Raw genomic sequence first — 13367 nt, 5'->3', positions numbered from 1 at the left:
GTCAAACGCCGCGCCGGTCGGCCGGCGAATGGCCATCGTTTTGCCAAATCACAGAAAGCAAGTACAGTGTACAATCTAGAGAAAGCGCGCGTGCGTGTAAAAGTAAAATTCATAGGGCAGAGAAACCAGTTAAAAAGGCACCGATTACTTGCCAAAAAATCGCGGCACTCGGTAGTCCAACTTGGACATTTTATTATTATTATTATTATTATTATTATTACTACAATAATCATTATTATTTAATTATTATTACTATTTTCTTGACCAAATTATTACTACTATTACTATTTTAGCTAAATTCACATGTTTATACAACTTAATAGTTTGGAAAAACTTTTTGAAAAATTAATTTAACGTGACTTAATAGAATTAATACCAAAATTAAAAAGAAAACAATTATTTTCCCAATCATAGAAAACAATTATGACGCAAGCTCATATTCTATCCGAATTTTATTTATCCAATAAATAAAAGGAAATGGTTGGTCTATTAATATCTGACCTCCCCAAAATTTCCCACTCTCTCTGCTTGCTCAGCTTCTTCTGCTGTGCTCTCCCTCTTTGCTTTTTTCTCCTCCAAAACCCTTCTTGCCTTAAAGGTTATTTATTCGATTCATTTCTTTGTAATTCGAGTTTCTCCTTTCAGAAATTTATTCTTATATATTCATCTCCAAATCCAAATCTTGTTTATTTGAGTCTGGCTCGTCCGGATCTCGATTTGGTTTTTTTTTCCCCAGATTAATGGATGTTCGCAAGCGAGGAAGGCCTGAATCTGGCTTCAAAGCTAATGGCGGTGTCAAGAAGTCCAAGCGAGGTTCCTCCTTTTTCTTTTTGCTAAACTCTTATTTGCTATTTTCTGTTTGGTTGGAGAGAAAGTTGCGAAGGCAAAAGAAAATTGCTTCCTTGTTCAAGTTCAACTTTCTAGCTCTGCATTTTCTGGAGCTTAAAGTTCTCTTTTTTCAGTTCGTATAATTTAGGGTTTTTTATTTCTTTCTTTTTTACTTGCGGTATGTGATTTGTTTTGTCCAACTTTCTTGAAGAAAAATCGTAGAAAAAGAAATAACATAACGTTAAAAAGGAAGAAATATTGATTAGGAGGCAAAAAAAAAAAAGTAATTAAAACGTGAAGTTCTCAGAGTTTATTATTTGTTTGTTTTTTCAAAAAAAAAAAAAAAAAATAGTTTGTTGTTTTTTGTTCTTGTGTTGTGAATCTCATACAAATTTTTGGTAAATTTTTTTTTTTGGTAGGAAAATTTTTGGTAATTTAGTATTGAATATGATTTTATTATTATTATTATTTTGACATATGGTTAAGGTTTTAATTAGAATAGAGTAATTAGATTAAGAATTAAGTAAAGATTAACTGAGAAAACGTAACTAATGTGTTGTAACAGAACTGGAGTCCTTATCAACTGGTGTAGGAAGCAAATCGAAGCCATGCACCAAATTTTTCAGGTTCAAATCTCTCTTAATAAATCTTCTGAAATGCGTCTTCATTCTTTTCAGTTAAGCTATATAAGAACTCAAACCACACTTATTACAAGATAAAATTCTGTAAATTTGTAATTGCGCTTACGAACCGGAAATTTGTAGCTGTTTATACGAGTATATTCTTTGATGTTGTCTAATTTACTTCCTAAGAAAATCATTTTGTATTTATGAAGCACGATGATGATAACACAAGAATGTGCAAACTAAATTCTTATTTGATTGTTATACTTCTGGCTGAATTGGAGTTAACGTTTTATCATGTGAGTTGGGTAAGATATAATCTACTTGTAACTTTGCAGACTTTATTGGTTTGGAAACATAGTATATGCATTCAGGTAATCTTTGAAAATTCCACGAGGTTGTAAAATCAATGGACAGAATTATTTGTTGTTGTGAATTTGGTTTGCACTCAACCCCCAAGGGGTTGGCTTAGTGGTGACTGGTGAATCACTTGGGCTTAGTGCCTCAAGAAGCATTAGGTCTAAGGTTCGATTCCCATTGAGTGCTATCAATTCCTTGGGGCCATGCCTGTGGGCCAAAGGCTTGAGATTTACCCGATCCATGTGCAAGGGGTGCTCCGTGGATTTGTCGGGTCAAAAGTCCCAAACACCACAGTTACCCCCAAAAAAAAAAAAGGCTGCACTTTTTTATTCTCATGTGAGATGGGATTATTAAGGTTTGGAATTCGTTCTAAAATGATTTTGTTTTTTTGTATGAAAAAGGAAATAAAAACGTTTTCAATCTCAGACAGAAGTCATTTTTGAAAATGTGTTTGGTAGTTTTATCAAGAAATTATTTTCAGTATAAAAAATTCATTAATGTCTCTCTCCCTGCTTGAGAGAGGAGAAAACAAAAACAAAAAATAAAAAATGATTTTTTCGTTTTTCATTTCTCTCCCATTTTACACTAAACCAAAAAATTATTTTCATTTCCCTTTTTTATCTTTAATTGTGCCAAACGCCGTTTTGGAATCATTTTCATTTTTTCTTTCTCGAAAAACGTGAAAAACAAAAACAAAAACAATTCCAAACACGGCATAAGTCTCTTGTCGAATGCCTTGGATATTTTTATTTTTTCCTAGTAAAACCAGGCTGTATATTTTTTAATTTAGGTGGTCACTTGTCTTTGTACTTTGGACGTCTATTTTTTCGCTTATTTGTTACTCTGCTCCCTGTACGTTTTAGTGTGGGAGGTGAATAAGTGATATATTTTCAATTCTCATTTTGTGGAGACTAATTTGCAATGACTTGCCTTGTTCAGTTCGCCGATTTGAATTTCAATTTGGATTGAGATGTAACTTTGTAAGAGCTTTTGATTGTAGCAAAAAAAGTTAGATGTGACTTTTTGTGAGAGCTTTTGATTGTAGCAGAAAAAGTTAGATGTGACTTTTTGTGAGAGTTTTATATTGTAGTAAAACTGGAATTGAAACTCGAATCGGTGAAATGAACGAGGTAGAAAATTGGTGATGGATAAAGTAATGAACTGCATATGTATTTTCTTGTTTTGAGACGGCCTGCAGATAATAGATTTTGATGTGAAACAAAAAGAAAATGGAATTTACAATTTATGTTTTAACTTTATTAAGTTTGTCTCGTAATTGAGGTTTGTAAAGTGTTCGTTTTTGTATAGTATGAGCTGGTAAATAAACACTAACAATGTTCTTCTGGTTAATCACTTTGATCTGATTAAGCGTGATGTACTTCTGAATTGCAGTACCACGGGCTGTCCCTTTGGTGAAGGCTGCCATTTTCTTCACTATGTCCCTGGTGGTTATAACGCTGTTGCTCAGATGATGAACTTAGCACCTGCTGTCCCTCCAGCATCTAGAAACGCTCCGGCTGCAGCTCCTGTCGCAAATGGCTCTTCTGCACCCGCAGTTAAAACACGCATATGCAGCAAGTTCAATACTGCTGAAGGCTGCAAATTTGGTGACAAATGCCATTTTGCTCATGGTGAGTGGGAACTTGGCAAACCTGTTGCTCCATCCCATGATGATCCCCGTGCCATGGCTCCTCTCCCAGGTCGTTTTACTGGTCGAGTGGAGCCACCGCCACTGCCTCCACCTGGCCCCGCTTCTGGCTTTGGTGCGTCAGCAACTGCAAAAATCAGCGTAGATGCTTCCCTAGCCGGGGCCATCATTGGGAAGGGCGGTGTAAATTCCAAGCAGATATGTCGCCAGACAGGTGTCAAGCTTGCAATCCGAGAACACGAGTTGGATCCCAATCTCAAAAACATTGAACTAGAGGGAACTTTCGAACAGATCAACGCAGCGTCTGCCAGGGTAAGAGAATTGATTTTTAATATTTCTATGACTGCCCGGGCTAAACCTAGCGGAGTTACAGGGGGTCCTGCTCCTCCAGGAAACAACTATAAAACAAAGCTTTGTGATAATTTTGCTAAAGGCACTTGTACCTTTGGAGGTAGATGTCATTTTGCACATGGGGCTGCTGAATTGCGCAAGACTGTAGTGTGATGCCTTAGTTATAGCCCCCCCTTTTTTTTTTTTTTTTCTCTGGCTAGTTCATGGCAGAAACTGGATAGTAACTTTGTATCATTAGGAGCTCTGAAAATTGCCGCTTTGCAATGCAGTCTATTTTGACACTAATATACGAGAGATTTTAGCGTTTTGGTCCTTTTTGAACTTCCCTTGGTCGATAACTTTCCTGAACTTGTTTGGAACCTTGTTGCTTTTGTGATTAGACACTTAACTAGTGAATTGATTCCATTTTGTTTGGCTTCTTAAACATAAAAATTTCTTTATTTTTGAATAACGTTTGGGAAGGTTGAAACCAAAACATCCCCTTATTAACGATGCCGGTCTTTATGTTGAGGGGTACTTTTTTTCTTCATTTTTTATTTTATTTTTTCCACAATCATTAGCATATGTCATAACCAGTAATTATCACCACATTATTGCACTTTATACTCAATTGCAATATCAATAAGTATAAAAAAGTCAATATAGTCTGGCAAAGAATCCATTCAAATAAAATAATGAGTTTGAATACAAAATTAGCCCAACAGAAGGTTACAGAATTTTTTATTTGAGAATGTAGTAGATCCACTAGTAGCTATATAGCTACTTAAATCTATTAAGGCCTGTTCATTTTTAGCATTTAAGTTTAAAATTTGAGTTTTACTACAGTAAAAAATTATCATAAACAGTTACATTTAGGGTTTATTTAATTCATTGATTCGAGTTGAGATGTAAGATGTGATTGTTTCTGAGAGTTTTTTACTGTAGCAAAATTCGAATTCTAAACTCGAATTGGTGAAATGAACGGGACTTTAACTTTTTTGTTACAGTAAAAAACTCACATAAAATCACATCTCAACTCGAATTAACAAACTAAACGGACCCTAATAACTCGAGACAGTTTCTCAAACATCCTCAATAATAAAAGCTTCTAAGACCCTCGACGGCCATCTGATTAAAAACTATTATATACCATCCTGCCAAACCATCCGGGTGTGCTCTACCCGCTGCTAAACACCCTGCCAATGCCGGGAATATCTTCCATTACCCGGATTGCTGTCGCGCTAACGACACACCCAGCTTCATCACTACATTGTTATACTCTATCACTGTAAATTTATATCTCAATTTAGACATTCACCAATTATAGTTAAAAAAATACAAGTGACAACTAGCATTTTCTAAATTTTATTTTAAAAAGGTGCCATCAAATTTCATGTTGGCAGCGGCCGGGCAATTGCAGCGTTCACGTTTTATTATTTAGCACGTAAGAAGCAAGCTAATTCAAATTCAAGCCTTCAACTTTTACAAGTTCAAAATTACAAGACACCGATTATAACTCATTCAAGTTTTGAAATTACAAGCTAATTCAAATTACAAGACACCGATTATAACTCATCTTTTAGACATGTAAGTTTGCTTAGAGCAACTCAAATCAAACTATGTTAGTCATTTTATATTTTTAATTAAAATGATAAATAATTTAACTTTTTTTTTTTAACTTTTATTCTCTCTATTCATTAATTAAATCGTTAACTAAACGTTCACAAGAAAATCTTAAATTTGTATTTGTATTTTTTATTTTTTTAATGAAAAAGAGCTTCTTAAGATTTTTTTTATCAAGTGTCAAAAACACTCTCGTGAATTATCAAAAAAAAAAAAAAAAAAAAAAAAAAAAAGGACTCGTGGAAAGCTACTCTGACATTTCTTTATCATTAAGATAAGAAATAAGCAAAAGAAGGTTACATCACTAATTTAATTATCGTAAAACCAACAATGAATAACAACAAACAATACGAATAATTATCAAACGAAGAAAATAATCAAAACCTCGTCAATCCATTCAATTCATCAATTCATAAAAGTCACGATACTCCTATCCGACATCCCTCTTGACAAATTTGCCTTTTAAAAGCTCCCTTTTTTTTTACAATTTTTTTATTGTTATTATTAATTAATTATTATTTTATAGACCAAAGCGAGATAGAGCGAAGAGAGAGGTTATCACGTCTTGCGCGTCAATCTCGATGTGCCACGTGGAGGCTTCTGGGACGTGGATCCCACGCTGACGTGGTCTGGAAAGGAGAAGCTAGATAGAAAAAATATTTTTCTATTTTTCTATTTCTTTTTAAAATTTTTTGAGTTTTATGTTTTAAATTGAGAAAGTAGAGAGCGAGGAACAAGGCGCGGAGAGGCCGTCCGAAAACAGGCGCAGGAAATAACGAGGGAGAGAATAGAGAGAAGAAAAAAATAATTAAAAAAAAAACATAAAACAGCTTCTTCGTGTTCTTTTATTTCTGAACCGAAGTCCGCGTTCCCGTTTTCGTTAGCTCACCTCGATTTTAGGGCCGGCGAAAACATTTTCCCGGAAAATAGAAAAGAAAATCGAAAAATTTTCGGAGGAAAACAAGAAGAGGAAAAAAACCAAACACAGTCCAGAAAATAGAAAAGGATTAGAAAGAGAAGAAGAAGATACGAAAAACGGATCAGAAAGAGATAAATTATAACGAAGAAAGAAATTGATTTTGGCAGAGATCTTTCTGATCGCAATCGTCCGCTTGCATTTGGAGCTGCATTTTTCAGTTCGTAGGAATTGTTGATTGTTATTTGTTGATTTTGCTATTATCAATCGTTTTTAGAATCGATTTTTGTGGAGAAAGGGGAAATCGATTTGAAGGTGGTGAAGCGAGATGCGATCCTTCTAGAAGAGTGTTCTAGGAGGGGTTCGGATCTGGTGGGAGAAGCAAATTGTGTGTGTCGGATGAGAGAGAAGTCGCATGTTTCAGCGATCGAGAGGGAAAACGATGAAATGGGTAACATTGCTTAAGGATATTAAAGAGAAGGTCGGTCTAACCCAGTCTCCTTCTTCGTCCTCTTCCACTGCTAGTGCTTCTTATTCTTCGCTGGCTCCCTCTTCTTCGGCTCGCGATAACAATGCTCTTTCAGCTCATCAAGGCTCCTTGTCTTCCCCTGAAAGGTCCACTCCCATTTTCTCCTTTTACTTTTTTCCATTTTTTTAGTTTATCATCGGGAATTACAGAAACAAAGTTGAAATTTAAATCTGATTGAACTGGGCGGCTCTGAGTGATGCATTGATTATCTATTTTGTTCGATCAAACATGGGGTTTTTGTGGGGTTTAGGCATGAAAGGTGAATTTTGTGCTTAAGTGGTTTTTAAAGGGCTTTGTTATTGCTTAAGTTGACGTTTGTCCGTACCCACAAGGTGCTCAGTGACTAGTCATTTTAGGGAATTTTAAGTGAAGGATCACGAGACTGGTTGGAAATGCATTGCAATCCTAAGTAGTGAGAGTTAGGTATTATGCCGTTGATATCTTAATTCGGAAATGCATTTTTATAATTTGATGAAGTAAACAAATGCTCTTGCGTTGGTGAATTGATACTGAACATTATTTTTCGTGAAGAATAATTATTTTTCCTTTATGGGAAAATGCTTTTCTGTTGTACTGTGCCAAGTTCTTATATATAGCTCAAGGTTAGCAATGAGTGTTTTGGTAAGGATTATGATGCTAAAGATTTTAAGAGTATTTGGAAATGAGACAACGGTGTAGCGTAATGCATTCGATTGAACTGGAATTGGATTTCAAGAGATTTTGGGAAGAGTTTCGGTCATCTAGCTTGAAAAGGTTTTGATTTGATCATGTTCCTTTGTTATTCATTTGGAAACCCCTATTTGTGCTAATGGTATTTTCGTGATATGTGCAGGAGAAAGAAACGGCCTTGTATCTTACTGTAAAAATTCCTAAAAATTGTATATTAATTTTAAAATGTAAAAGATAAATAAAAATATAAATTTTTGACCCATCCCGGCTCCTGAGTGTCTTACTACGCAGGCCGGGGCTTTTCGACAGCGTTTTTCTTTTCTTTTTGTCATTTTTTAGGCCATTTTTTACAATCATGTCAAGAAAAATGTGAGGATCGTGTTCGCAAAATTTCATAATTTTTTAACATCGTTTTTATTTTATTTTATTTTTCAAAGATGAAAAATAAAGAAAATAATAAAAAATAGAATATTCATAAAAAAAAGAGTGTTGCTTGTTGCATTACTTCATAAAAATCGTATATTAATTTTAGAATGCAAAACATAAATAAAATGTAAATTTTTGACCCATCATGGCTCCTCGGCGCCATATTACGCGGGGCGGGGGATTTTTAATAGCGTTTTATTTTTTTTTGTCATTTTTTGCAGGCATGCCTAGAAAAATGTAAGAATCGTGTCTGTAAAATTTTATAATTTTTTGACGTCGTTTTTATTTTATTTTATTTTATTTTTCAAAGACGAAAAATAAAAAAAATCATAAAAAAATAGAATATTCATAAAAAAATGGTGTCACTTGTTGCATTAATTCTTAAAAATTGTATATTAATTTTAGACAGCAAAACATAAATAAAAATGTAAATTATTGACCCATCTCGGCCTTTGGGTGCCTCATTATGCGGGGCGGGGGTTTTTTGACAACGTTTTACTTTTTTGTCATTTTTTGAGGCCATTTTTTGCGGGCATGTTCAGAAACATGTAAGGATTGTGTCTGCAAAAATTCATAATTTTTTTCATCTCGTTTTTATTTTCTTTTATTTTTCAAAGATGAAAAACAAACAAAATCCTAAAAAATAGAATATTCATAAAAAAAAATGGTGTCAGTTGCATTAATTCTTAAAAATCGTATAATAATTTTAGAATGCAAAACATAAATAAAAATGTAAATTTTTTACCCATCTTGGCCCCTAGGCGTCACATTACACAGGGCGGGGGCTTTTTGACAGCATTTCATTTTTTGTTGTCATTTTTAGGCTATTTTTTGTAGGCATGCCCAGAAAAATGTATGGATCGTGCCTGTAAAATTTTATAATTTTTTGACGTCGTTTTTATTTTATTTTATTTTTTAAAAAATGAAAATAAAGAAAATCATAAAAAAATAGAATATTCATCAAAAAATTGTGCCGCTTGTTGCATTAATTCCTAAAAATTGTATATCAATTTTAAAATGCAAAACATAAATGAAAATGTAAATTTTTGACCCATCTCGGCCCCTGGGCGCCCCACTACGCAGGCCGGAGGCTTTTTGACAGCGATTTTCTTTTGTTTTTTTTTTGGTCATTTTTTGGAGGTCATTTTTTGTAGGCATGCCAAGAAAAATGTGAGGATCGTGTCTAGAACATTTCATAATTTTTTGACATCATTTTTATTTTATTTTATTTGTCAAAGGCAAAAATAAAGAAAATCATAAAAAATAGAATATTCATAAAAATATGCTGCCGCTTGTTGCATTAATTCTTAAAAATTGTATATTAATTTTAGAATGCAAAATATAAATAAAAATGTAAATTTTGACCCATCTTGGCCCTTGGACGCCGCACTATGCGGGGCAGGGGCTTTTTGACAGCGTTTTAGGTTTTTTGTCATTTTGCAGGCCATTTGTTTGGAGGCATGCCCAGAAAAATGTAAGGATCGTGTTTGTAAAATTTTATAGTTTTTTGATGTCGTTTTCATTTATTTTATTTTTTAAAGATGAAAAATAAAGAAAATCATAAGAAATAGAATATTCATAAAAAAAAATGGTGCCGCTTGTTGCATTAATCCTTAAAAATCGTATATTCATTTTAGAATGCAAAACATAAATAAAAATTTAAATTTTTCACCCATACCGGCCCCTGGACGCCCTACTATGCGGGGCGGGGGCATTTTGACAACGTTTTATATTTTTTTTATCATTTTTTGAGGCCATTTTTTCTAGGAGACCCAGAAAAATGTAAGGATCGTGTCTGCAATATTTCGTAATTTTTTGACGTCGTTTTAAATTTTATTTTATTTTTTAAAGATGAAAAATAAAGAAAATAATAAAAAATAAAATATTCATAAAAAAATAGTGCTGCTTTTTGCATTAATTCTTAAAAATCATATATTAATTTCAGAATGTAAAATATAAATAAGAATGTAAATTTTTTACACATCCCGCCCACTCGGTGCCCCTTTATGCGGGGCGGGAGCTTTTTGATAGCGTTTTATAGTTTTGTTTTTCATTTTTTGAGACCATTTTTTATAGGCATACCCAGAAAAATGTGGGGATCGTGTCTGTAAAATTATATAATTTTTTGACGTCATTTTTTTTATTTTATTTTTCAAAGACGAAAAGTAAATAAAATCATAAAAAATAGTATATTTATAAAAAAAGAGTGTCTCTTGTTGCATTTATTCCTAAAAATTGTATATTAATTTTAGAATGTAAACCAAAAATAAAAATGTAAATTGTTGACCCATCCTAGCCCCTCGGCGCCCCATTACACGGGGCGGGGGCTTTTCAAAAGCGTTTTTTTTTTGTCATTTTTTACAGGCATGTCCAGAAAAATGTAAGGATCGTGTCTACAAAATTTCATAATTTTTTGACGTCATTTTTATTTTATTTTATTTTCTAAAGATGAAAAATAAAGAAAATCATAATAAATAGAATATTCATCAAAAAATGGTGCCGCTTGTTGCATTAATTCGTTGAAATTGTATATTAATTTTAGACAGCAAAACATAAATAAAAAATGGTGCCCTACTACGCAGGGCAGAGGCTTTTTGACAGCGTTTTACTTTTTTTTGTTATTTTTTGAAGCTATTTGTTTGCAAGCATGCAAAGCAAAATGTAAGGATCGTGTCCGTAAAATTTCATTATTTTTTTACGTCGTTTTTATTTTATTTTATTTTTGAAATATGAGAAATAAAGAAAATCATACAAAATAGAATATTCATAAAAAAACTGGTGCCGCTTGATGCATTAATCCCTAAAAATCGTATATTACTTTTAGAATGTAAAACATAAATAAAAATATAAATTTTTTACCCATACTGGCCCCTGGGCGCCCCACTACGCGGGGCGGGGGCATTTTGACAGCGTTTTACATTTTTTTTATCATTTTTTGAGCCCAATTTTTCCAGGTGACCTAGAAAAAATGTAAGGATCATGTCTGCAATATTTCATAATTTTTTGACGTCATTCTTATTTTATTTTATTTTTCAAAGATGAAAAATAAAGAAAATAAAAAAAATAGAATATTCATCAAAAAAGGGTTTTTGCATTAATTCTTAAAAATCATATATTAATTTCAGAATGTAAAATATAAATAAAAATATAAATTTTTGACCATCCCGGGCACTAGGCGCTCCTTTATGCGGGGCAGGGGCTTTTTGATAGCGTTTTATAGTTTTTTGTCCATTTTTTGAGACCTTTTTTTTGCAGGCATGCCCAGAAAAATGTAGGAATCGTGTCTGTAAAATTTCAAAATTTTTTGACTTCGTTTTTATTTTATTTTATTTTTCAAAGATGAAAAATAAAGAAAATCATGAAACATAGAATATTCATCAAAAAAAGAGAGTCGCTTGTGGCATTTATTCCTAAAAATCGTATATTAACTTTAGAATGCAAAACATAAATAAAAATGTAAATTTTTTACCCATCTCGTCCCCTCGGCATCCCATTACGCGAGGCGGGGGCTTTTTGAAAGCGTTTTACTTTCTGTCATTTTTTGAGGTTATTTTTTGGAGGCACGCCCTGATTTATTTTATTTTTCAAATACAAAAAATAAAGAAAATCGTAAAACATAGAATATTCGTGAGAAAATGGTTCCGCTTGTTGCATTAATTCCTCAAAATTGTATATTAATTTTAGACAGCAAAACGTAAATAGAAATATAAATTTTTTATGCATCCCGGTCCCTGGGTCCTACTACACTGGGTAGAGGCTTTTTGACAGCGTTTTACATTTTTTTGTCATTTTGTGAAGCCATTTTTACGAGGCTTGCCCAGAAAAATATAAGGATCGTTTATGCGAAATTTCATAATTCTTTGACATCATTTTTATTTTTTTTGATTTTTTGAAGATAAAAAGTAAAGAAAAACATAAAAAATAGAATATCAATCAAAAGATGGTGCCCCTTGTTGCATTAATTCGTAAAAATCGTATGTTAATTTTGGAATGTAAAATATAAATAAAAATATAAATTTTTTACCCATCCCGGCCTCTGGACGCCCCACTACGCGGGGTGAGGGCTTTTTGACAGCGATTACATTTTTTTTTGTCATTTTTTTTAGGCTTACCCAGAAAAATGCAAGGATCATGTTTAGAAAACTTCAAAATTTTTTGACATCATTTTTATTTTATTTTATTTGTCAAAGACGAAAAATAATGAAAATCATAAAAAATAGACTATTCATCAAAAAATGGTGCCGCTTGTTGCATTAAATCCTAAAAATCCTATATTCATTTTAAATTGCAAAATATAAATAAAACTGTAATTTTTTTACCCGTCTCAGCCCCTGGACGCCCCACTATGCGGGGCGGGGGCTTTTTGACAGCGTTTTACATTTTTTTGTCATTTTTTGAGGCCATTTTTTCTAGGCATGCCCAGGAAAATGTAAGGATCGTGTCTGCAAAATTTCATAATTTTTTTACATCGTTTTTATTTTATTTTTCAAATACAAAAAATAAAATTACTCATAAAAATAGAATATTCGTCAAAAATGGGACCGGTTGTTGCATTAATTCCTAAAAATCGTATATTAATTTTAGAATGTAAAACATAAATATAAATGTAAATTTTTGACCTATCCCGGCCTCAGGATGCCCCACTACGAGGGGCGAGGGGCTTTTTGACATCGGTTGAATTTGTCATTTTTTGGGGTTATTTTTAGCAAGCTTACCCAGAAAAATGTAAGGATCGTGTCTGCAAAATTTTATCATTTTTTGTCGTCATTTTTATTTTACTTTAGTTTTGAAAGATGAAAAATGAAGAAAATCATAAAAAATAGAATATTCATAAAAAAATAGTGCCGCTTGTTGCATTAATTCGTAAAAAATCTATACTAATTTTAGAATGCAAAACACAAATAAAAATATAAATTTTTGACCCATCCCGGCCGGCAGTTTTTGACAGCATTTTCCTTTTTTTTAATCATTCTTAAGGCCTTTTTTTTACAGGCATGCGTAGAAAAATGTAAGGATCGGGTATGGAAAATTTCAAAGATGAAAAATAAAGAAAGTCATAAAAAAATAGAATATTCATAAAAAAATAGTGTCACTTATTGCATTAATTCTTACAAATCGTACATTAATTTGAGAATGCAAAACATAAAAAAATGTGAATTTTTGATCTATCCCGGCACTTGGGCGCCCCACTACACGGGGCGGGATCTTTTTGATAGCATTTTTTTTTGTCATTTTTTGAGGCCATTTTTTTGTACGCGTGTCCAGAAAAATATAAGGATCGTGTCTGCAAAATTTCACATTTTTTGACGTTGTTTTTATTTTATTTTATTTTTTAAAGATGAAAAATAAAGAAAATCATATAACATAGAATATTCATAAAAAAATGGTGACACTTGTTGCATTAATTCCTAAAAA

General features: G+C 32.6%; 1 protein-coding gene across 1 annotated transcript; it reads left to right on the top strand.

The window, feature by feature from the left end:
- The first annotated feature begins 511 nt into the window (after window positions 1-511).
- LOC21400994 (zinc finger CCCH domain-containing protein 14) lies at window positions 512-4234 on the top strand. Its single transcript, XM_010104241.2, has 4 exons — window positions 512-598; window positions 737-813; window positions 1394-1454; window positions 3204-4234. Exons 2-4 carry the CDS (start codon window positions 741-743, stop codon window positions 3961-3963), a joined length of 894 nt encoding a protein of 297 aa, XP_010102543.1. The 5' UTR covers window positions 512-598; window positions 737-740; the 3' UTR covers window positions 3964-4234.
- The last annotated feature ends 9133 nt before the right edge of the window (window positions 4235-13367 follow it).

The sequence above is a fragment of the Morus notabilis genome, unplaced genomic scaffold, assembly GCF_000414095.1.
Source record: "Morus notabilis unplaced genomic scaffold, ASM41409v2 Scaffold989, whole genome shotgun sequence".
NCBI classification, from domain to species: domain Eukaryota; kingdom Viridiplantae; phylum Streptophyta; class Magnoliopsida; order Rosales; family Moraceae; genus Morus; species Morus notabilis.
Note: the sequence above shows the minus strand (reverse complement) of the source record. Positions and strands in the feature narration are given on the sequence as shown.